The sequence below is a fragment of the Entelurus aequoreus genome, linkage group LG22 (genome assembly GCF_033978785.1).
Source record: "Entelurus aequoreus isolate RoL-2023_Sb linkage group LG22, RoL_Eaeq_v1.1, whole genome shotgun sequence".
NCBI classification, from domain to species: Eukaryota; Metazoa; Chordata; class Actinopteri; order Syngnathiformes; family Syngnathidae; genus Entelurus; species Entelurus aequoreus.
Window position 1 is genome coordinate 31,648,221 of NC_084752.1, and position 24,461 is coordinate 31,672,681.

At 39.2% G+C, this 24,461-nt stretch overlaps 1 protein-coding gene across 2 annotated transcripts in view; it reads right to left on the reverse strand.

The window, feature by feature from the left end:
* Window positions 1-4,727: 4,727 nt before the first annotated feature.
* Window positions 4,728-24,461, reverse strand: part of gaa2 (alpha glucosidase 2) — a 34,595-nt gene continuing 14,861 nt past the window's right edge. For both annotated transcript variants that reach the window (XM_062032888.1, XM_062032887.1), the window contains exons 15-21: window positions 24,175-24,326; window positions 12,823-12,971; window positions 10,565-10,706; window positions 10,404-10,502; window positions 10,159-10,323; window positions 7,288-7,434; window positions 4,728-5,493 (exon numbers count right to left, since the gene is read on the reverse strand). In XM_062032888.1, the coding sequence (XP_061888872.1) occupies window positions 5,431-5,493; window positions 7,288-7,434; window positions 10,159-10,323; window positions 10,404-10,502; window positions 10,565-10,706; window positions 12,823-12,971; window positions 24,175-24,326 (917 nt within the window). In that variant the 3' untranslated portion in view covers window positions 4,728-5,430. The remainder of the gene's footprint in view (window positions 5,494-7,287; window positions 7,435-10,158; window positions 10,324-10,403; window positions 10,503-10,564; window positions 10,707-12,822; window positions 12,972-24,174; window positions 24,327-24,461) is intronic.

A 24,461-nucleotide genomic window follows, 5' to 3' on the forward strand; every position in this document is an offset into this window, starting at 1 on the left:
CCGGCCCGCGAATAAATGATCTATGGCCCCTGGGATGATATTTGATTAGTATTAGATCCGGCCCGCAGGCCACAGCCGCATGCTGCTGTTTTGCACGCACCAATACTCCATCAGTGTTGGCGCTAGGAATTTTCAAAATGGGGTCCCAGGGACCCCATCAAGTCATAAAAATGGGGTCCCACGGTACATTTTTGGGGTCCCACTTTTTTGTAAGCGTTTTGAAAACAAATGATAAATGTATGCATTATACTGTTATATCTCACACTCTGTATTGTGTTTTGGAAAAAGGTTGTCATAAACGTTACTTCATTCATTAAAAACTATCAATACAAAAGAAAGCAAATATTTATGCATATGTAAATGTATTCAGTTATAAACATTCATTCACTTTCTTCTTTCCTTCATGGATCTAAACTTTACCACTGCCAGTATTTTTTTTGTATTTTTATTGTAATATTTTCAGAATGTGTTTGTTCTATTTTTGGCCAAAGTAAGACAAATAAAACAATCTGAAGTATTCTTTATTTTTACATTTTAATGCCATGATTAATATAGCATGTGCACAGATTTTCCTCCATGCAGCCCCTGATCTATATGAAAGGAGTGCCATGCTGTTTTAAAAAGTACTTTCCTGGGGGAGAGCTGTGCTTAAATATAGCACAGCTATACTGAAACCAAGTCAAAGATCTTCTCTGTGACAGGAATTGACTCTCCATCCATCGATCCATCCATTTTCTACCACTTGTCCCTTTTGGGGTCGCGGGCATACTTGCCAACCTTGAAACCTCCAAATTCGGGAGATTTGGGGGGGGGGGGGGGGGGGGGTTGAGGTGGGCGGGGTCGGGGGGGGGGCGGGGGTTAAGGGGGAGGAGTATATTTATAGCTAGAATTCACTGAAATTTAAGTATTTCTTATATATATATATATATATATATAAATAAAATAGATACTTTACTTTCAGTGAATTCTAGCTACATATATAAATATGTATTTTATTTTATATATATATATATATACATATATATATATATATATATATATATATATATATATATATATATATATATATATATATATATATATATATATATATATATATATATATATACATACATATAAATAAAATAAATACTTGAATTTCAGTGTTAATTTATTTACACATATACACACATAACACTCTCTACTCATGGTTGTATTTGAAAGTGCAATGCTTTGCAGCCAGTAGCACAGCCTTTGAAGGAGCGTAGGTATGGGCAGTGTAATATTCTGGGTTCGAGTCAATAACCAGGCGAGGTGACGAAGTTACGTCTCTTTTCTTCATACGTCAGAACTGACTCCCACACTTCCATTAAAGATGTGCTATTTGGATTTACACTGTATGAAAAAAAAATTGAAAAGGAATTTTACTTTTGCAACCTCATTATACTATTGGCTAAACCTTATATTCATAAATGTAAGTTTCTCAATACCCGACCAGTTTTTTGTGCCTTTAAAAATTTTTTAGAACTCTACATTAAAACACTTTCTACCTCTAACAACCAAAAAGCTGCAAAAACGATGATGCTGTGTTCCAAATTTAAGTTTTTTACTGAAATTGAGTGAGCCTATAGCTTTGCACTTTGTTTATCATATATATATATATATATATATATATATATATATATATATATATATATATATATATATATATATATATATATATATATATATATATATATATATTTTGTATTCTATTTTAGTTACTTTGAATTTACAACCCCCTGGCGATGCTTTGTACTGTTTTTGTATTTACTTTATTTTCATCTGTTTTGTAAATGTTGAAATGTATAAATAAAGGTTTATAAAAAATAAAAATGAAAATAAAAAAAGACTCCCACACTTGCCGTCAGGGTGCGCAATACAACGTAAACAGTTGGCCAACCAAAAAGTAACCACAGAACACTATACTGTTCTACGGTTACTTTTTGGTTGGCCAAGCGGACGTGACGACAGGCTGTCCTCACTCAGGTCAGCACGGACCTGGAGGGGGCGTGCCTTAAGTCCGGCCGGAAATCGGGAGAAATTCAGAGAATGGTTGTCCCGGGAGATTTTTGGGTGAGGCACTGAAATTCGGGAGTCTCCCGGAATATTCGAGAGGGTTGGCAAGTATGGTCGCGGGGGGTCGCTGGAGCCTATCTCAGCTGCATTCGGGCGGAAGGCGGGGTACACCCTGGACAAGTCGCCACCTCATCGCAGGGCCAACACAAATAGACAGACAACATTCACACTCACATTCACACACTAGAGACCATTTAGTGTTGCCAATCAACCTATCCCCAGGTGCATGTCTTTGGAGGTGGGAGGAAGCCGGAGTACCCGGAGGGAACCCATGCAGTCACAGGGAGAACATGCAAACTCCACACAGAAAGATCCCGAGCCCGGGATTGAACTCAAGACTACTCAGGACCTTTGTATTGTGAGGCAGATGCACTAACCCCTCTGCCACCGTGCTGCCCGCAGGAATTGACTAGCACTGCTATATATTGTTTCTATACATTATTTATTAGCATTTATAAACAAAGACATGCACCTGGGAAAAGGTTGACTGGAAACACTAAATTGGCCCTAGTGTGTGAACGTGAGTGTGAATGTTGCCTGTGATGAGGTGGCGACTTGTCCAGGGTGTACCCCGCCTTCCACCCAAGTGCAGCTGGGATAAGTTCCAGCACCCCCCGCGACCCCGAGAGGGACAAGTAAATGGATGGATGGAAAATAATTTATATTGGAAAAAAATCCTCAATAATGGTATTGTATTTTTTACTTACCAGGGTTATTTAGCGTTTTCTATGCCAAGGACCCCCAAACGGATGGAGAGATGGCGTGGGGCCTCCTACCTATATACAGTACAGGCCAAAAGTTTGGACACACCTTCTCCTCATTAAATGTGTTTTCTTTATTTTCATGACTATTTACATTGTAGATTGTCACTGAAGGCATCAAAACTATGAATGTCACATGTGGAGTTATGTACTTAACAAAAAAAGGTGAAATAACTGAAAACATGTTTTATATTCTATCCATCCATCCATCCATCTTCTTCCGAGGTCGGGAGTTCCTTCAAAATAGCCACCCTTTGCTCTGATTACAGCTTTGCACACTCTTGGCATTCTCTCAATGAGCTTTAAGCACACCTGTGAAGTGAAAAACATTTCAGGTAACTATGTCTTGAAGCTCATCGAGAGAATGCCAAGAGTGTGCAAAGCAGTAATCAGAGCAAAGGGTGGCTATTTTGAAGAAAACCCGAATATAAAACATGTTTTCAGTTATTTCACCTTTTTTTGTAAAGTACATAACTCCGCATTCATAGTTTTGATGCCTTCAGTGACAATCTACAATGTAAATAGTCATGAAAATAAAGAAAATGCATTGAATGAGAAGGTGTGTCCAAACTTTTGGCCTGCACTGTATCTTGTAAAATTGTGGTTTGAACTGGTCGGAAAGGTAACTTGTCCAATACTAAGATATTAAAATGATACACCAGTTTATTTATTCATGTTTTATTAAGCATATTTATTTTTATTATTAATAATATTATTAATATGATCATCATAATTATATATTTTGTAGTTTTTTTATGCATGTATTTAAAGTTAGTTCCATCCATCCATTTTCTACAGCTTGTCAAATTAGTAAAAAAAAAAGTTTATAGGGAATATTAAAGAAAATAGTTTAAAATAAAATAAAATGTGTAATCGACCAAAAATGTCACTACCCACTGCAGTACCTCCTCGGACCCCCCCTGTTTAAAATCTCCAGTCCAAACACAATGTTCTTTTAAAAAGCATCCCTAGATCTGATCTCGATTCAACTCCCCCCAAGGCCCAAACAGTTTCATATCTCTTATCTCATACGTTCTTATTGGGAAGCGAAGATTACACAAAAATGTCCTCCCACTCTTCCTCATGGACTCAAAACAGGAAGACCAAAAGGGAAAATATGCACACGTGGTTTTGCCTTGTCGCGATTGTGTTAAGACTGCAAAAGCGCCACGTTTAGCAACACGGTGGGGGATGGCGGGTGTGAGAAGAAATCTGTTTTTAAGAGTTTTTTTCCCAAAACCACAAAGTGTCTAATGTCTGGGAGGTCACCATGTGAAAGACCACCGCCCCCCTCGTCCAGCACCCCTCACACACACACCTAATCCTCCCAAATCCAGACAGGAAATGCCCTTGTCAGAAGAACAGAATGCTTTTGACAGACCCCCGCTGCCCTTTTCTCTGCCCCGGCCCCTGTAACCAATGAATAAGTGATTTATGTGCCATCTGGAAACAGTTAGCATGTGAACGAGACGCTTCTGCTTTCCAGCACGGGCTTTATCGTTGGACTGACTTTGATGAGGGGCTTTGGCTTTTCAAAGGCCTCAGACATGTTTCAGGTTCTACACACTCATTAGCGGTCTTCACACTGCATGTAAAAACAGTCCTTATTGACTTTTGTTCTTATGTGGCTGCAATGGTGAGACACATTTGTGATACAGCTTTTGATTATTATTCGGTGTAACCGTACAAAAAGCTTCATTATAGCATTTATAATATGTAAAGGGACCAATGCCAGATGTCAAAGTAAAACAGATTTGCCTCTTTAGTTATCCTTATTGTCTTGTTATTCTTTAGTGATGCCATGTGAAATTTAAGAAAAAATGGCGCTATGCTGCCCTCCATCTGCCTACAGTAAGAAGTACAAGTTCATTATTTTTAAAACAAACTTTATTGCTGATGGAGAGCTCCGGCACGCTACACAAAGCAAGAAAGAAAACATTCAAATTGAGTTAAATAATTATACAACAAAATGAAAAATCACAAGGCAACAGTGTCTGATTATTTAGTGCAAAAGTAGCAGCATTCACACCCTGACATCACATCTTTATACAGGGAAGAAACTTCAGGAATACATGAATTGGCTCAAACAATGTGGAGACATGTGTAAGGCGGCAGTTGCAAGTTGGGACCTACCATGCATGAATGCACACACACACACATATATTTAAGAGTGCCAAAGCTTTAAAAATATAATTTACCACATGTGATGATTCCCATTAACGCTACAGACCTTGCAACTTGGGCTGTTTGTGGACATTTTTTGTACAGTTGGTCATAAGTGTGTGCATGGTCACCCATAATGGGAATTTCCTGCTCTTTTTTCCTAAATAAATAGAACAAGGCAAGAACACTCACACAAAAACTTCCTTGGTGGAGGTCATAGGGTACTTTGGTGTATATCGCAATCATTTCTGAGAACCTCCGCAGCGACACAGAAGTCATTACTAACCCAGCTATTAAAACCAAATAGAACACAAATGTAATGTGGCTCTTATTAGCATGTTTGCTCCTATAGATTTTGAAATCAATTCGGCCTACTTGGACTGGCCGTCAACCAAGAGCACTGCAGTGATCACATCCAGCTGATGGTGAAGTTCTGACTGAGGTTCAGGCTGATATTTGCCACCGTTAGAACCTGAGAAGACAAGACATGTCATGTGCATTTCTTAAGATTAAATCTCAAACAAGATTAAAACATTTTTTCAGTTTGTTCAGGATTGTTGAGCTATTTTTTCTTTAGTGATCATCCAATTTTGTTTACTTAGACCAGGGGTCGGCAACCTTTACCACTCAAAGAGCCATTTTGACCAGTTTCACAAATTAAAGAAAACAATGGGAGCCACAAAACTCTTTTGAAATTTAAAATGAAATAACACTGCATACAGTTTTTTTTTGCTTTGTGCTATGTATAAACCAGGGGTTTCAAACACGCGGCCCACATCTTAATATGAAAATGTAATGTTAGTGCAGCCCGCGAGTTTTATATGAATGGCGCTTGACAGCGTCATACTTGCCAACCCTCCCGATTTTACCGGGAGATCCTCATATTTCAAGTCCACTTTTGTCTCGAATATATCTGCTGATTTTCACACAAGCATCAATAATAAGGGCGTACCGTGATGACACGGCATTTAGCGCCCTCTACAACCAACATTGACAGCGTGCCAGTCCAGGTACATGTTGTGTGCAGGTTTTGCTTGCACACGTAAGTGACAGCAAGGCATATTTGGTCTATAGCCATACAGATCACACTGACGGTGATGATATAAACAACTTTAACACTCTTACTAATATACGCCACACTGTGAACCCACAGGGGGTATGGGGGGTTTGATGTGTGTGTGTGTGTGTGTGTGGGGGGGGGGGGGGGCTGCATGGGATTCTGGGTATTTGTTCTGTTGTGTTTATGTTGTGTTACAGTGCGGATGTTCTCCCGAAATGTGTTTGTCATTCTTGTTTGGTGTGGGTTCACAGTGTGGCGCATATTAGTAAGAGTGTTAAAGTTTTTTATATCGCTACCATCAGTGTGATCTGTATGGCTGTGGACCAAATATGCCTTGCTGTCACTTACGTGTGCAAGCAGTAGCTGCATGACACATGTACCTGATTTGGCACGCTGTTAATGCTGGCTGTAGAGGGCGCCAATTGCAGTGTCATCACAGTATGCCCTTACTATTGTTGATAGAGTGAAAATCGTAGAACAATCGTCCCGGGAGATTACAGGGAGAGGCACTGAAATCTGGAAGTCTCCCGGGTGAATCGGGAGGGTTGACAAGTATGCAGCTGAGCTGCATCAGAGTGGTCAAAGAGCCGCATGCAGCTCCGGAGCCGCGGGTTGCCGACCCCTGACTTAGACTTAGACTTCCTTTTTATTGTCATTCAAATTTGAACTTTACAATACAGATAAGAACAACATTTTGTTGCATTAGCTCATGGTAGTGCAGGATAAAACATCAATAAGGTGCAGATATAAATAAATAGATTACCGTAGAGATAAATATATTGCACTTTTGCATATGCATCCACGTTTATGGATGTATGTCTTTATATTCCAGCGAGTTAATCCATTTTTGGGGGGAATTGAGGGGATTATTATGATGCGTTCAACAGTCTTACGGCTTGAGGGAAGAAGCTTTTACAGAACCTGGAGGTTCTGCAACAGAGGCTGCGGATAATGAGGATGCAATTTAATATAGTTTTATTGGGATTTCTATGATTTTTTTTTTTTTACTTTTGGTGTGTTAAAATGTTACTTAAAATTGTACTGTTATAATAAAGCTTTCATGATGGAAATAGTTTTACCCTTAACAAATTAATTTGACATACACTATATTCATATTGGTTTCCAGAGCTTCCTGTGTGCTAACTAGCATGTCTGAGCATTCCCACTAAATCTCTAAGGGAATTGGAATCTCTGACTAGAACTCACCTGGTTGCTTTTGTAGGTAAAGGCTGTGTCTTGGGCATTCACTAGCACTCTGCTTGGCATCTGCTTCACGCCATAGAAGGACGCTGACTCCACGGTGACGTAAGTGGCCTCCACGTGGTTGTGGAGCACTTGCGAGGTCATCGTTTGCTACAAAACCAGTTGCGAAATGAAGTCATAAACTTTCATACAGGTGAAAGTTTCTTAGAGTCGCTAAGTGCATGGTCTGCAATAGTAATTAACCGGGGTCTCAAATTACCACCAAGTGAAAAAATATTTGTGGCTGTGGGCAACCTCCATAAGATGACAGGAGCTCCATCTGAAGTACTATGAGTGGTCAGAATCCAGCAACTGCCTCTTTGCATGCGCTTTAAAAATATTGGTTGCACTAGTGATTGTATAAAGCTCATGCATGTTGTCATTCTGTTGTGCACAATTAACTCTTCACCTGCTGTGTTGTAAAATGTACTTCCATCCATCCATTTTCTACCGCTTGTCCCTTTTGAGGTCGCGGGGGGTGCTGGAGCCTATCTCAGCTGCATTCAGGCAGAAGGCGGTGCACACCCTGGACAAGTCGCCACCTCATCGCAGGGCCAACACAGATAGACAGACAACATTCACAGTCACATTCACACACTAGGGCCAATTTGGTGTTGCCAATCAACCTATCCCCAGGTGCATGTTTTTGGCGCTGGGAGGAAGCCGGAGTACCCAGGGGGAACCCACGCAGTCACGGGGAGAACATGCAAACTCCACACAGAAAGATCCAGAGCCCGGGATTGAACTCAGGACTACTCAGGACCTTCGTATTGTGAGGCACATGCACTAACCCCTGTGCCACCGTGCTACCTATGTACTTGAATATGGTAATTAAAGACCATGTTGTCCACTTTCTGATTTCAGACTTCTCAAAATCAGATAAAGTTGCTTCCAAATAACGTCCTCTTTAGAGCATTTACATACTGTAATGCAGTGTTTTTCAACCTTTTTTTAGGCAAGGCACGTTTTTTTCATTTAAGAATACGGAGGCACACCACCAGCAGAAAACGTTAAAAAAATGATACTCCACCAGGCCGTCATGCCTTATTTTGAGTTTGTTGGTGTTTTCCTGTGTTTTTTTTCTTGTCTCGCGCTGTTATTTTGGTGGCCCTTCCTGTTTTGTTGGTGATTTCCTGTAGCAGTTTCATGTTTTCCTTTGAGCGCTATTCCCCGCACCTGCTTTTTGTTAGCAAGCAAGGCTATTTAAGTTGTCACTACCCTTCTTTGTGTGGACATTGTTGATTGTCACGTCATGTGCGGATGTACTTTGCAGACGCCGTGAGTTTTTGCTGTCGTCCAGCATTCTGTTTCTGTTTACTTTGTAGCCAGTTCAGTTTTACTTTCGTTTTGCATACCTTTTCCTTTCCCTTTTGTTCATTTTTGGTTTAAGCGTTACATACCTTTTTACCTGCACGCCGTGGTCTGCATATTGGGATCACAACAAAAACATCCTCGTCTCACCAGACACATTTCGACTTTTACAAAGCAATTAACTACCTGCTGCCACCTACTGACATCGAATATTACGTGGTTACCCTGCTGAGTTTTACACAGCAGCGGCACATTATAATTATTGATTTGCAAAAAACATTTTTTGGACCAATTAGGTGAAGTTTCATGAATTCCCACGGCACACCAGACAATATCTCACGGCACACAAGTGTGCAAGTGTGCCGCGGCACACAGTGGTTGAAAAACACTGCTGTAATGTATGGTTGTGATTATTACCTTTTAGGAATGTTTCCTATCGTTCACAATCATTATGATACAAGAAAACAGATGCATTTTTTGAAAAAACTTTGTAACTCGTAAATAAACAAATAAAAGGCTGCTTACAATGGAGTCAATGGGAGGTTTTCTATTCTGCCCACAAAGCCCTCTAAATAACCATCAAAAAAACGCAAACAATACTCCATTTATCTTTCGTGACTTGAATTTTATCCACATATTAGTGATTTTGTTATTGTAAGCCCTAACACAGACAATCTATTATTAGCCACGTATTGTCAAAGAGAACTAACGAGCTTGCTGCTGCTATTTTGACGTCATGAGCTGGTGAGCTGCTTTCTCGCATCGGAGATGGTGAAAGTTTAGTCTAGATCATAAATAATATCTTTCACCTTGAAAGTAGAAGGATGAGGACATAACCCGACAAGTTGGTCAAATTTGGGATACAATTTAGACCCGGAAAAGACACTTTGTTGCACCCCCCTTTTTTCTTTGAGAGTCATTCTTCATGTAAACAGGAATATATCAATATTCCATCAGTCGGCATCCCAGTGACAGCAGACATTGAACAGTAAGTGATGTTTTATAACGTTTGTTGTCTCTCAAGAAGTCTGCAGTGAGTAGTAACCAGTGATGTTGTCGGAGGAAAAAGCGAACGTAATGATGCGTTAATTAATGTGCCGCCGTATGTTTAAAATTTGCAAAATATGTAAATATTACCTGTTATTATGAATGTACCTGTTCCCATATTACATATATACTTACATCATGTATATAAAACCTTGATGGAGGTATTTGGATGTTTTTAAGGGCTTTATAGGCAGAATAGAGCGACTCCCATAAGCTCCATTGTAAGCGTTTATTCACTAGTTAGAATGCATAAAAAAAGAAAAACATACGTGTGCTTGTCTTACATAAAGATTGTGAATGATAGGCAACATTTGAAAAAAAAATGCAGTTCTCCTTTAAAAAGGCAGAATTAGTAACACAACTCTTGTATTGGACCTTATTATAATTAAATTGTGCACTATATTGAAGTTACTTATGAGAGTATACTCTTTTGGAGTAGGCTTAAATGTTGGAAAAGGACCAAGCACGTGTACATACCTGAGCCACATTGAAGACGATGTAAGCGTAGTAGTTGTTCTCAAAGGTGTCGAGACTCTCGCCGTCATCCCAGAACAGATCGCCACAGGCAGTGCCATTGTCGGAAAGTGCAGTGAGCAAATGAAGAGGCTGGCCAGTGCTCACCCACAAGGTGAGGTTGGGCGTCTGTGCACGGAAACCCAAATATTAACAAAAGTTCTCCACTACAACTACCTAAGACTGTGTACTGTGGAAATGTGAGGAACCTGCGTTGGAACGACAGATCCTTCCCTCAAATGCAGGTTGATCTTGTCCAGAGGAGCCGAGAGTCGCAGTTCTTCGCCCATGCTTTTTAAAGAGTCACCCTGCGGGAGAAGACACGTGATGACTCCTAGTTCAGCTCTAGGGCTGTGTGAGTGAGTCTTACCGTGTAATAGTCATACCACAGACCCTCGGGGAAGTAACCTTCCACAAAGTCTACTCCAGGTTCCAACACTGGTGTAACCAGCAAACTCCTCCCCCACAGGAACTGCTTTTCAATCCCGTAGGTTTTTACATCCTTTGGGAATCTGTTGAAACAATTTTCATTGTCACAAGCCTTGAAGGTTAAACATAACCATTCTTTGACACCCTTTTGTTCTAAAAAAAAAAAAATCAACACATTTACTGGCTTTGAAGGTGGTGTGTTTCTTTAGGGGTCTGTTTATGCATATAACAATAATAAAAATAATGGATTACATTTAATTGAAGCGTCATGCCTAAGAACACTACGACAGTGACTAGGATGGCAGAAGCCAGGTTTGAACCATGAACCTTAAAAGTTTTTGGATGACCACTTTACCATCTGAGCCACACCGCCTGCCGTACAAATATCTTGAAAGATGGTAGTCCTGTTACTAAGGAAAGTAACAAGACTACAAGAAGTTCAATCTTTCATATTTTCCCCATTCAGTTGTATTTTGGTAGGTAAGAACTACAAAAAATGGGCAATGTTGGAACGAACTACAACATATAATCACATAGGATAGGACTGTGTTAAAAGTACATTAATAGTACAAACTTTTAGCCAAGATTTGATCTCAGGGAGCAAAAAGGCTGAACAATCATCAGTCGTCAATGCTTAACTCCACCCACATGCTATCATAAAAATAAATGCTTTGAAATCTACCATCCATCTGGGTATGTAGATCTAATTTGGCAGAGATCTTATGAATTCCTCTGGTAGGCTTAGATGCCAAGTCCTCTCTGAGCTGCCACCTTATCGTGGTAGAGGAGTTTGAGTGCCCCAATGATCCTGGGAGCTCTGTTGTCCGGGGGCTTCTTTGCCCCCCTGGTAGGGTCCATACCTAGGACAAACAGGTCCTAGGTATGGAAGCAGACAAACAGCAGCTCAAAGACCTCTATGAAAACAAACGAACAAGGACACAGTTTTTCTTCGCCAGAAAACGTGCCACCGGGGCCTGCCTCTGGAGCCAGGCATGAAGGTGGGGCTCGGTGTCCTCATGGGGGCCCGGCCGGGCAGAGCCAGAAGGCTCTACTCAGTGGCCTAGTGGTTAGAGTGTCCGCCCTGAGATCGGTAGGTTGTGAGTTCAAACCCCGGCCGAGTCATACCAAAGACTATAAAAATGGGACCCATTACCTCCCTGCTTGGCACTCAGCATCAAGGGTTGGAATTGGGGGTTAAATCACCAAAAATGATTCCCGGGCGCGGCACTGCTGCTGCCCACTGCTCCCCTCACCTCCCAGGGGGTGAACAAGGGGATGGGTCAAATGCAGAGGACAAATTTCACCACACCTAGTGTGTGTGTGACAATCATTGGTACTTTAACTTAAGAGGCAATGTGGGTCCTCCTCTAATGGGCTCACCACTCATAGGAGGGGGCATAGAGGTCAGGGGTAATGTGAGCTGGGCCGCAGTCGAAGGCAGGGCCTTTGGCGGTCCGATCCTTTGCTATGGAAGCTAGCTCTTGGGACACTGAATGTCACCTCGCTGGGGGAAAGGAACCTGAGCTTGTGCGCTAACTGGAGAAGTTCCGGCAGGATCTAGTAGGACTAGCTTCGATGCACAGTAAGGTCTCTGGAACCAGACTTCTTGAGAGAGGCTGGAGTCTCTTCCACTCTGGCATTGCAAGCAGTGAGAGGCAATGGGTGGGGGTGGAACTACTTGTTGCCCCGCGGCTCAGAGCCTGTACGTTGTAGTTCAACTCAATAGACAAGAGGGTAGATACCCTACACTTTCGGGTGGGGGGACGAGTCCTGACTGTTGTTTGCGCTCACGCACCACTACACATAAGGGTGTCCATATGTGCACTTGGCACCAGGACACCCTAGGTTGCAGTTCCATGATCGACTTTGTGGTCGTGCCATCGGATTTGCTGACTCATGTTTTGGACCCTCGGGTAAAGAGAGGGGCGTCGCGTTGCACCGATCACCACCTGGTGGTGAGTTGGCTCTGATATTGGGGGAAGATGCCGGTCAGACCTGGCAGGCCCAGACGCATTGTGAGGGTCTGCTGGGAACATCTAACAGAGTCTCCCGTCAGATAATTTAAATTCCCACCTCTAGAAGAACTTCGAACCGCAAGGTGGTTGGTGACTGTCGTGGCGGTAATAAACCCAAATACGGTAATGTTCTACGCTGGCCTGCGTTTGAACAGACAGACAAACGTTGGCGTGTTTCACTTACTCAAACATCAGCGGCCTTGCGACAGTGTGTCCGTGTGCATGTGCATGGTGAAAGAGAGTGTAGAGAAGTGGGAAGAGAGAGTAGCGCAACAGCAGAGCCTGCTTCATGGCTGTGAGGGCCAGCGGGCTGAATGCTGTCGGGTCCTGCGGCTGAAAACAAAAACAGAAATTGATTGAAAAAATATATCTTTTTCTGGCTGTTGTTTTAAAGCAACTACATGTTTCCCTTTAACCCAAAAGTAACATCTTCATAAAATATACCATTTATGCTCCAGTTCTTTAAACAGTCTTCTCTAGTTGCAGAGTATGTGGTCTAAAAAAGCAAACAATAGGTCCAAAATAGCAAAGGGCCATAAAAACATGGTCATGTGTATGGCCGTGGGTAAAAGCAACCTCCTGTTGTAATTTCTCTTAATCAATTCCACAAGATGGCAGTAACTGCATTTGACGTATCATGAGTGGTCAACATCCAGCAGCTGTATCTATCTCCTCGTGGGCTTTGAAATGTTGGTAACACAACTCCGCTGTTGGTATGAAGCGCATGTGTTACACTTGTACTGTTGTTTACAGGTAGTTTTAGTGCTTGCTAAGAAGTTTGCCCCTTACCACTAATACAACATTTGCTCAGTTGCTCCGATAAGCTTTTTGATAACACTTTATCAAAAGTACACACTATTAAGCAATTTTAAATACTGAATTTTTAAAGCATATTTTCGACATGAATGCTAATTGGTATGCAGTTTATACAGTTTTGAATATATAACCACTAGTATACTGTACGTCTGAATACTGAATGTATAAGTGCATGTATAAATGTCTAGAGAGATTATCAAAATGTATTTACATACACTTTCTAAACGATCTAGCAAACCATTGACAATACCAAATTATAATGTAGAAATGCTGAATCAATCATTTATAAAGTATAAAAATGCAACCATTAAGACTTCTATAAATGAGATTATTAATACGGTAAGCTGCATAGCAATGAGTATTAATGTCAGAAATATGCATACAGCAATTAAATCATTATTATATAGATACAGTATTTTTTTTAAACTTTAAAATCGTTTTCAAATTTACTAAATAAGCAATTACTGCCTGCTGACAATTAATGTTGCGTACGCTTTGCGGTTTTGTTAAATAAACGCCCCAGCCATAATTCAGACATTTACGTAACTGTCCATTTGTAAGGTAAATTAGACTTCACATTAGTGGAGGGCGCCTTGAACTGAACGGTTACTCTGAAAAAAATGTTTTCTTCATGAAAGAGTACACCTCCAAGTTCCAGACAAGCCCAAAACTATTGTCGTAGAATTTCTGACCTTTTGACCTATATTTCTTGTCTTTTAAGAATGTCCGCTCATGTTCAATTCTCTTCTATTTTGTGCCATTGAATGGACCAGTTGTGGGACAAAGGTGAATATGGAGTTATGCCAACCTGTCTACAGAATGTTTGAATTTCCAAATATGACTAAGAGATACAAGGTTGTTTTGGAACAGACAAAACCAAAACAAAACAATCATGACGCACTAGATAAAAAACAATGACGCACAAGAGACATATAAAAAATGGCAGAAGACCGGAACTCGACAGTGATTTTGGCTTGTGTGTGTCTTGTTTGCTCCGGAGTAACATGTGGTCTGTCTGCACGGCCAACTTAATTCAACCTGCACTTCTGATAATGGGTAAATAAATTTGTTGTACTAAACTACTTTTGTTGCCTGCTTAAGCTTCGGACAATCCACTACACAAATTGGCGTCACGAACAGGATGGTTTAAAAGCTACAGGTCGACAGCCGCTCCCGCTCTCTCTGTCAGGCAGACAGTGTGTTGCACGCGCGCATCACAAGGTAAGCAGTTTGCTTTAAAGTGTAAACATTTTCTGCCTAGAGAGAGCCGGATCGATAAGACTAATTGCTGAATCTATTTTTGATAAAAGATAGGTTTAGTCAGGTTCTCCAAAAACAACCTGGAATGGGGTAAATTATGGTTGGATTGAGTTGTTTTATATGTGATTATTTGTCTGTGTGTTTGTTGAAAACTTGTGATTTCTTGTTTTTAACATAAGGGGATTGTTATTAGAATTTTGGTGGTTTGGAGTGTAGAAGCACAGACGATGTGAGACGAAAAATTTATTTTAACCTCTTCATCCTCTGTCGTTGCTGGCAGAGGATGATTCTTTCTGCAAGTGCATCAGAATTAGCCAGAGTAGGACAAAGATACATTTAAGGCAAGGTTTGCTAACTGGTGTGACATTTGGCCCATATAAAATTGATACGTCTGTGAAAGTGCGAGACACCTGTCTATGTGGAAACTGCAGCGGTCCCTAGTCCTTGTGACTCAGCGTGTAAAAAAGCCTCATATTAGGTGACCATTCAGTGACTCCGGTAAAGGAGATCAACTGAGCCAAGTTGTCACGAATCTGTTTAATGGCTGCAGAATAGACAGGTGGCATCTCGGGCTCCATATGGTAGAGCTTTGGTGAAACTTGGTGAAACTGTATGGGACTGACCAGACACGATGTCTGTAGGATTGGTGGGTGATTCCTAGTGGTCCTATGGCGCTTAGGCCAGTGATCCGTGTTGGTCAGTTTGATAACGCAGGTGCTGCTCCAATGAAACGGGTTAATCGCCGTTGTATGAGCAATGATGGAACCTGGTTTTTGTGATATGAGACGGCCGATTCCACAAAAGCACGCGTGCATTAGTTGTTCATATTTGTCCGGACATGGGGTGGGATTGTAATTTATAAATGTGTGTGTATAATGATGAATGCTGAAATGTGTGTGTATTGAATGAGTCAGTTTGTTGGTACATTTAGATATATGCGTAATTTAATAACTTTTGTGTAGCACCTGGTTTTTTATCTGGTTTAATTCCCCCCTTCCTTTTCTCCCCCCCCCCTCTCGCAACCTTCCTTCACACTTTTTCTCACAGCCCCGCTATCTGTACAAGTTGGGAAATTGTCTAAAATGTGTGTGCTTGTGAGAAAGTAGACAAAGTTTATGTACAGAAAACATATGAGTGAATGATCTATCCATTTAATTATCTTATTCCGCTCTCAGAGGTTGGATCGCGGGGGCAGCAGCCTAAGCAGGGAAGTCCAGAATACCCTCCTTAAACTTGACTATTTGTCCATCTAAGAGTGAATGATAAATGTTGTTCTTATTATTAAGGTTCTGATATGATACAGCTGTGCTTCTGGATGAGAAAAATAGTTGTCTGTTGCATTTACTTTTAACTGTGCTGGTGATTGTAACTGTGTGACACTGTGGTTTGAAAAAAAAAAAAAAAAAAAGGGAGGCCCTGCTGGAAGACATTTTAAGATAAGGGATGTGTGTGTGTGACGAGGCTGTGTGAGTGACAGCTGCGTGAGGCGTGGGCCGAAGAGGTGTGACAATGTTAGGATAGCATTGAGCTAGATTAGCATTAAGCTAGGTTAGCATTGAGTTAGCATAGCATTGGATTAGATTAGCATTGAGCTAGTTTTAAAAAAAAATATATATATATATATATATATATATACATATATATATATATATATATATATATATATATATATATATATATATATATATATATATATATATATATATATATATATATATATATATATATATATATATATATATAGTGGACAGCTATACTCAAATCTGAAGAGAAGGCTGACAGGTTGGTTTTTATAATAGGAAAAATAAAATATACTGTATATGAATAAATAAACATTTAAATATCAATACATACATTTGGACTGGGACATTGAAGCATTGTTAAATTCATTAGTCATTAATTATGTGTGTAATATACTGTATTGAACAGCCTTGTTGCTTATCTGATCCATCCAGTTCCTGTGTGGAAGTTGAGACAAACACACGCACATCATAGAGTAGGACACATTGTAACTTTGAATTAATAGTTATACAACAAATAAATTAATAATATTGAATTTAAATTTGATAAAGATAAATTGATTATACATTGACATTTTAATTTTTTTAGGAATAAACACACAATAAAATAAAAGTTAAATTTATATTCTAAAAACATCTAAGGGCATCTGTGCAAACTGTGAAACATGTAGTCTGAAGAAGTACAGATAAGACAACACTCAGCGCCATAGTCAAAACAAAACGTAGAGAAGCGTTAAACAAATTCTAATCAGAAGGAAGACAGACCAAAATATGAGAACTTAAGTAAACAGACAGCAAGTAAACCAGAAATAATAATGTAAATAAATAACAAAGAAAGCAAGTTTCTATGTGACATTGGTGCATGTAGAATTACAAGTAGAGAATAAAACAAAATGGAAACAACTGTCTGCAAGATGAGCATGATGTCATGAATTGTGCTCGGGTTAGTAATAGATAGACAGATAAAACGTTATTGATTCCTTCAGGAGAGTTCCCTCAGGAAGAAGAAGTAAAAAGTAAACAGTAACTAATAAGGGTATAAATGGAAACAAAATAGAAAAATATTACAAGGAGAATAAAAAGAGAACAGTAAAATAAGAATATAATAAGAGAAACTAGGCATAACGACCATGATATAAAAAAGTATTGTACTGTTATTGTTTTGCATTCCCTGTCATCCTAGCCCCCCCAAAGAGGAGCCATACAGTCTAATGATGTATGAGACAAAGGATTTTTTATAGGCTAAACCAGTAGTTCTCAAAGGAGGGTATGGTGTTTGAAGAAATCAATAGGAATAATTACATGCAAAATGGAATAAAACTATGAGTGCGATAGATAATGAATGAATAAATGAAATAAGTTTATTTTGGTCATATAATCAACCATCAACCAATTTGTGTGAGCACTTTGACAGTAAATTAGACATATTAACAATCACACACATTTACACACAGAAAAGAAAAGAAAAAGAATGACCGAAAAAAGAATAGGCGGAAGCCAAAGCTTATATTGCTCTATGATATACATTTACTGAACATTAAATTACCTGGAACATCAACGTTAAAAGATGAAAGTAATTGTTAATATATTTTATAATGTTCAAAAAACTTTACTTTTCAAGGGTCTCCAAAACCATAACAAAAAACTACATGTGTTCAGCTCATCACTGAGGATGGTACATTATTTAACTCCTAGAACTGAATTACATTTGTTTTTTTTTTTTGTTTTTTTTTTACCTATTTCAAAAATCAATATCCCCCGTAAATGATAGTTTTCTCCTCATAATGTAAACAAGCTAAGAATACAAACTGGAAGGCTGTTGTTCTTTACTCGGAAACATAATTGCCATTGTTTTAAAATTAAATTATCTGAACATTTAACACATTATGACTTATAAAAAATGGATTGGTATGATCATAATAATAATGCTTTGTGTATTATTGAAATGAGCCTTTTAATTTTAAGTATTGGGTCTATATTTCTTCTATAAACATTTCCCCAAACTTCAAAACAATACTACATATGGAAAAATAAATGAATGAGATAACATATGCAGACATTTCTTATTCAGCATGTGTTTTACTTTATACTGAATGGCAAAGATTTGGATATTTTTCTTTAATATGTTCAATATGCGGCTTCCAACATATTAATGATCAATTACTATTCTCAAGAATGTAGTTCATATACTCTGTCAATTTCCACTTGATTCAACTTTAATTTTTGTTTCACAATTTGACCGTGCCCCTCCTACCATTTGACTTTGCACCACTAAACACCACAAATTTAGTTTTGTTATCATTCAATGATTACTTATTAATATTAAATAATTTTTTAGGTGAATCAACGCGACCTCGATTTCCTCAACGATTTCTTCAAGTCTTCTCCTGAACAATATACATTTGTATTATCTGCAAACGTAATACATTTAATTGATTAGATACTGAACAAAGATCACTTAGATTAAGTATAAATAGCTTAGGTCCCAATAACAAGGCTTGTGGAACCCCACAAGTGACTTTTTCTGGCTGTGATTTAGTCTTATTAAATTCCCCATATTGAGATCTATTACTCAAAACAACTACTTAACCACTATTGTGAAACACTTAATTCATGGGAGTATTGGGATAGGATTGAGGAAGATGTCTGCTGTGGTGGTGGTTAGTTTGGAAATCAATTTAATAAAAGTAAGTTTAAGTCAGGTAACTTTAAAGTGCAGTCTGACATTTTAGTTTGGAGTCATTTATATTTTTATTTAGAAATTGCAGTACACCATACTTCTGGATGTTGAGCTAGAAGAGGATAATGGCATGACAGAATAAAGTTAGAGTTAAAGTTGGGGTGCCAGTGATTGTCACACACACACTGGGTGTGGTGGAATTTGTCCTCTGCATTTGGCCCATCCCCGTGATCGCCCCTGGGAGGAGCGGTGGGCAGCAGCGGTGCCGCGCCCGGGAATCATTTTTGGTGATTTGGCTCCCAAAATTTTTTTATAGTCTTTGGTATGACTCGGCCGGGGTTTTGAGCTTGCGACCTGCCGATCTCAGGGCGGACACTCTAACCACTAGGCCACTGAGATGAAGGAGGCAAACCAAATCTCAACAGCTTTCAGTTAGCTACAGATTTTGAGAGTATATTGCGAATAACTATAACTTTACAACTGTTTGCTGTGAATAGTGTTGAATAATAATTACAAATAACAGCCTACATTAATAATTAGAATAAGAGCCGATATGTAAAGTGTTAAAAAGAGGAGAAGTGTGATTAGGCCTGGCGCTTAGAGCATGGCCTTGTGTGTTTGTTGTGACTAGGTTGGATAACCAGTCGGAGACAGGCAAGGCAAGGCGGGGCAGCTTTGTTTGTGTGGCGTTTTTCCAGGAAAGGGCAGACTCAAAGTGCTTCACAGACAACAAAGTGAAATGAAAGAAAATAAAAGCAAAATTAAAATGCAGACAATAAAAATAAAAACAGTGCGGACGTTAAAAGTTAAAAGATTAAAAGATTTAGCTGAAAGATAAGGAGAAACGTGAATAAATACATTCTTTTGTTTTGGAGAGTATCATGCACAGCGGGAGGTCAGAGTGCAAGCATGACAGCTTGCTCGCGCCTACTGATAGACAAATGATAGTTTAAATTAATTTATAGATAATCTTTAAGTGAATTAAAAGGGTACTTAAATACACATGAAGTAGTACGTAAAATCTTTGATTTAGGGTTAGTGATTAGCATTTAATGGGATAGTTAAGACTGTAATTTTAAAACGTGATATGCAAAATTGAACTAACCGAGAGGATATGAAAACGATGGGTGTACATGTTTTGAGTTCCAAATTCTGGAGGAAAAAAAAAAAACCTCAACAAAACGTAAAACCATACAGACGGACTTGGTCCGATAAAATGATAAAACAGGGTGTAGCTGCCGCTGATTGAACCGATACGCTAATACCACATTTTTAATTATTTCGGTTGTCTGTTAAAAACATAGCTATTGGTTGCAATTTGGACATTCCTGCTGTAGGCTACAAGGAGCTAGCAGCTACACAACAGCTGAGCTAAAATAACAAATTTAAGCATATCAAATATTTATAGTTGCTTACTACACACACAAAGTCGCAGAGAGACAGAAGTCTGTAGAAAGTATTCAGTAACAAACGTGTCCGCATTATTAAACTTTCTACCACAGGAAACATACTGAACAAATACAGCAGTTACTGTCAGACTCTAATCCGGATTACCTTGTCTATCAGACACATGGTTAAAACCCACAACAATTTTCGTTCTAATTAATGTCCCGGGGGACAAGATTACAGAAAAGACAGATCGAGTGACAAAGGGGGGAGGAATTATGATTTATGAAAGAAAAAACATTAAAAGTAGATCAATTTGAGTATGTTAAAATTTAATTTAATTTAATTTTCCTCAGAAATGTATTTCAAGGTAATTGTAGTATACCGACCGACCACAGCTAAAGACATTTTTCTTGATTCATTTTCAGACATCCTCAAACAGCATAGTATGAAAGAAGTAACGTCATGGGGGACGTTAATCTGGACTGGTTAAATAAAACACGTAGAAAGAAACTTAAGGATATTATAAACGGCATCTACATGATACAAATGATAAGCAGCCCTACTAGAATTACAATTGGATGACAAAAATCAAAGAGATCATCTGTAAATACACTAATACAAAACCAGAAAGAAGAGTGCTAAAATAAAAATACCTTGGATTAATAAAACAATTTGGATTCTAATAAAGACAGGAGGACTCAGCTCTCATAAGAGCAATTAAAACAGGTCTAAATACAGATCGTATGATTTTAAAAGTTTGGAGGAACAAAGTTACAATGTTTATGCGGAAGTCTAAGGCTGACTTTCACTTAGAATTAATCAAAGCTGCAAAAGGGAACATTAGAAAACCAGATACAAACTTACGGAAAGAGAGCAAACAAGAAACAACACTATAACATTAAATATCAATGGCGCTACTATCGCAGACAGCCTGGACATAAGTAATAATTTTAATGAACATTTCATTCAGTCTGTACAAACCCTGAATAAAAAGTCCCTCAAAATCAGTGCAAATAATTGTCATTTATTCAGGATGGACTAATTTTAGAATTAACAAATGAAACAAAGTTAAACAAAATCTTCACTGCATTATCAGACTCACGATCTAGAGATATATATATGGGTTGGACACTATCTTCCTAAAAACATATAAGGATTGTATTATTGCTCGTATAACAACAATTGATAAATAAATCAATAACGGAAAACACTTTCTCTACCACGTTGAGAAACTGCTACTATAATCAAATCCATAAAGCAGGAAATAAAGAAGACCAGAACATGTACAGACCAATTAGCCTTCTCCCCGTTATAACAAAAGGAATAGAAAATTTGAAATTAAAACGTGGCTTTGGAGCAATCAAGGCTGCTCAGACGGTCACTAAGAGGGGCATTATGTTAACACATCAATTTAATGAGTATTATATTTATCTATGAGAGCATTTTTGTTGTAAATTATGAGGTATGGCTGTTAAAAGCTTGGTTGTTGTTACGAATGATGACAGATGTGAACAAGAGCATGTATTGTCTTTGTGTGATGATTTAAATAAGGTGTGGTTGTATTGTATATTAAGAATGTGTCCATGAAGGGGCATTTTATGACTTTTCTTAATTTGATTACATGCTACAGTAGGATTATGTTTTGATTAATTATTGATTATTATGAATGTATATATTTATTATGATTAATTAGTGTCATAATTTTATTGCTTGATTTTTGGATCCCTTTAATTTAGGTAGCCAGGGACTGCAGATGGAAAGTAGCTATTTAGATATAATCTGGTACAGAACATATCTGTTTCTGAACTTAATGTTTCTGTGCATTGTCCCATCATAGATAGACTAAATTAAATACAACTATTTAGTGAGTTATTGAGGCCACAATAATTCACTAGGTGTTGTAAAATATCAAAGTACTATTGCAAAAGCGAACAGTGACCTCAAACATGACCTGTCCTCCGCCTCTGTTCTTGCTGCGCTTGACTATCAGCTGTCTTTTCTTTTTCTTGGATGTTTCTGAAACTACTAATACTACTACTACTATTAATATTACTATGACTAACACTGTCCCTGTGAGAGGGACAGAGGGGGGAGGTGAGTTTGGATTGGGTCAGGTTTGAGCGTGTTGAGGTTTTATTTAATCGATATGATCAATCCGGTACAAGGATAAAGGAACGTAATGATTTAGATTGACAATTGCAGTGGTTGGCGGAAGCAACCCCAACCTCAAAGGAGGGTGCCAATTCAGTAATTAAATGTTTTGTGAATGATCTAATATCCCGACATGGTTTCCCCAAAAAGATTAGGTCAAACAACGGCACCCATTTTAAGAAAACAGGTTATCATCTTCAGTCACAAGATCAGCACTTCTCAGGACCAGCAGCTTCCTAGGAAGGCGGAAAGACCAGGAGACCAAAATGGTAAGTTTGCAAAATGTAGAATTTGTGTGCCAGTTCCTCTGTGCAGATTTGAAGATGAAAGCAGCCACTCCAGATTCCCTTGCACTCGCTAAGAGGGGCACGGTCAAAGCCGATCCAGGACCAACACCCGATACCTGACTGGAAGGAACCGAGAGGAGAGACAACACCTTGCCAGCGATGACGAGAACGACTAAGGTTGCCAGCCAATATGTGTCCGTCGGGACTCCAGCAGCTGTGGAAGGAGGTCCTGAAGCAAGCCGAGGGCCTGGACCAAAGCCCCAACGCCCCATACTCTGCCCCCGCCTTCCCCAAAGCCCCCACAGCTCCAACTTTTTCCCAATTTCGGCCAGCACGGACATGCCATTGCACAGTCTGCCCAATGGACTGAACCAAACCCCAAGAAGAGACAGACTGTTTGAGTGGATCTCTTTCTTCACCAAGGCAGCCAAAAGCCCAACAAGGTGTCGGCAGGCCACCAGCCTGAGGCACCACCGAGCCATCTATACGAGCACTAATCGAACATGGACTCATACGAAATTCAGTTGTGTGTTCAAAATCAATTGATAATTAACAATATTGGTAACTACATTCATTGCAAATGCCGGGAAAAATATTTTTGCAAATGTCTTACAGTCATAAGTCTATACACATTCATCTATTTATGTTCAATGATGTTCATGATCAAAGTATTTCTTATTCCTTTACTAAATCAAAGGGTAGGCCACTAATTGTGTTCTGTGAGATGGTTTTACTGCAGGCTGGTAACAGCGATTGCTCTGAAGGAGGGTCATAGACGGAATTTTTGCCTCGTATAAAAACATTGAGGTTTTTGCCTCTATCTGTGGTAGACATTTAACTTAGTGGTCTACATCAGAAATTGTTTTGGTCCAGGGTCTTAAGACCCTGGAAGGAGGGTATGTCGTAGAATTTCTGACCTTTTGACCTATATTTCTTGTCTTTTAAGAATGTCCGCTCATGTTCAATTCTCTTCTATTTTGTGCCATTGAATGGACCAGTTGTGGGAAAAAGGTGAATATGGAGTTATGCCAACCTGTCTACAGAATGTTTAGAATTTCCAAATATGACTAAGAGATACAAGGTTGTTTTGGAACAGACAAAACCAAAACAAAACAATCATGACGCACTAGATAAAAAACAATGACGCACAAGAGACATATAAAAAATGGCAGAAGACCGGAACTCGACAGTGATTTTGGCTTGTGTGTGTCTTGTTTGCTCCGGAGTAACATGTGGTCTGTCTGCACGGCCAACTTAATTCAACCTGCACTTCTGATAATGGGTAAATAAATTTGTTGTACTAAACTACTTTTGTTGCCTGCTTAAGCTTCGGACAATCCACTACACTATTCAAGTCAAAATTGTCCAGAGGTTTAAATCATTTCAGGCTTGACTTTAAATAACGCTGGGTTACAATTTTTTAAGGCTCTAACCTTCATGTTAAAGGCATTGTGGTTGCGGGCGAAGGGATAGAAAGCGCCCAACTGTGTCCAGCGGACGCATAATTCCTCCTGAGGCTCCTCACTGAAGCCGCAGATGTCTGCTCCCACCAACGGGATGCCCAGGAGGTTAAACGTCAATATACCTGAAGGGGAGAAGAGAGACATTGAGGAAAAGCGTTTTTATGATGGGCAACTTGGGAAAGGAACTATAGAATGTTGATTTCCTTGCCAAAGGGATAGAACACAGAATATGTCAGATGTCTTGGTTTACTGTGTGA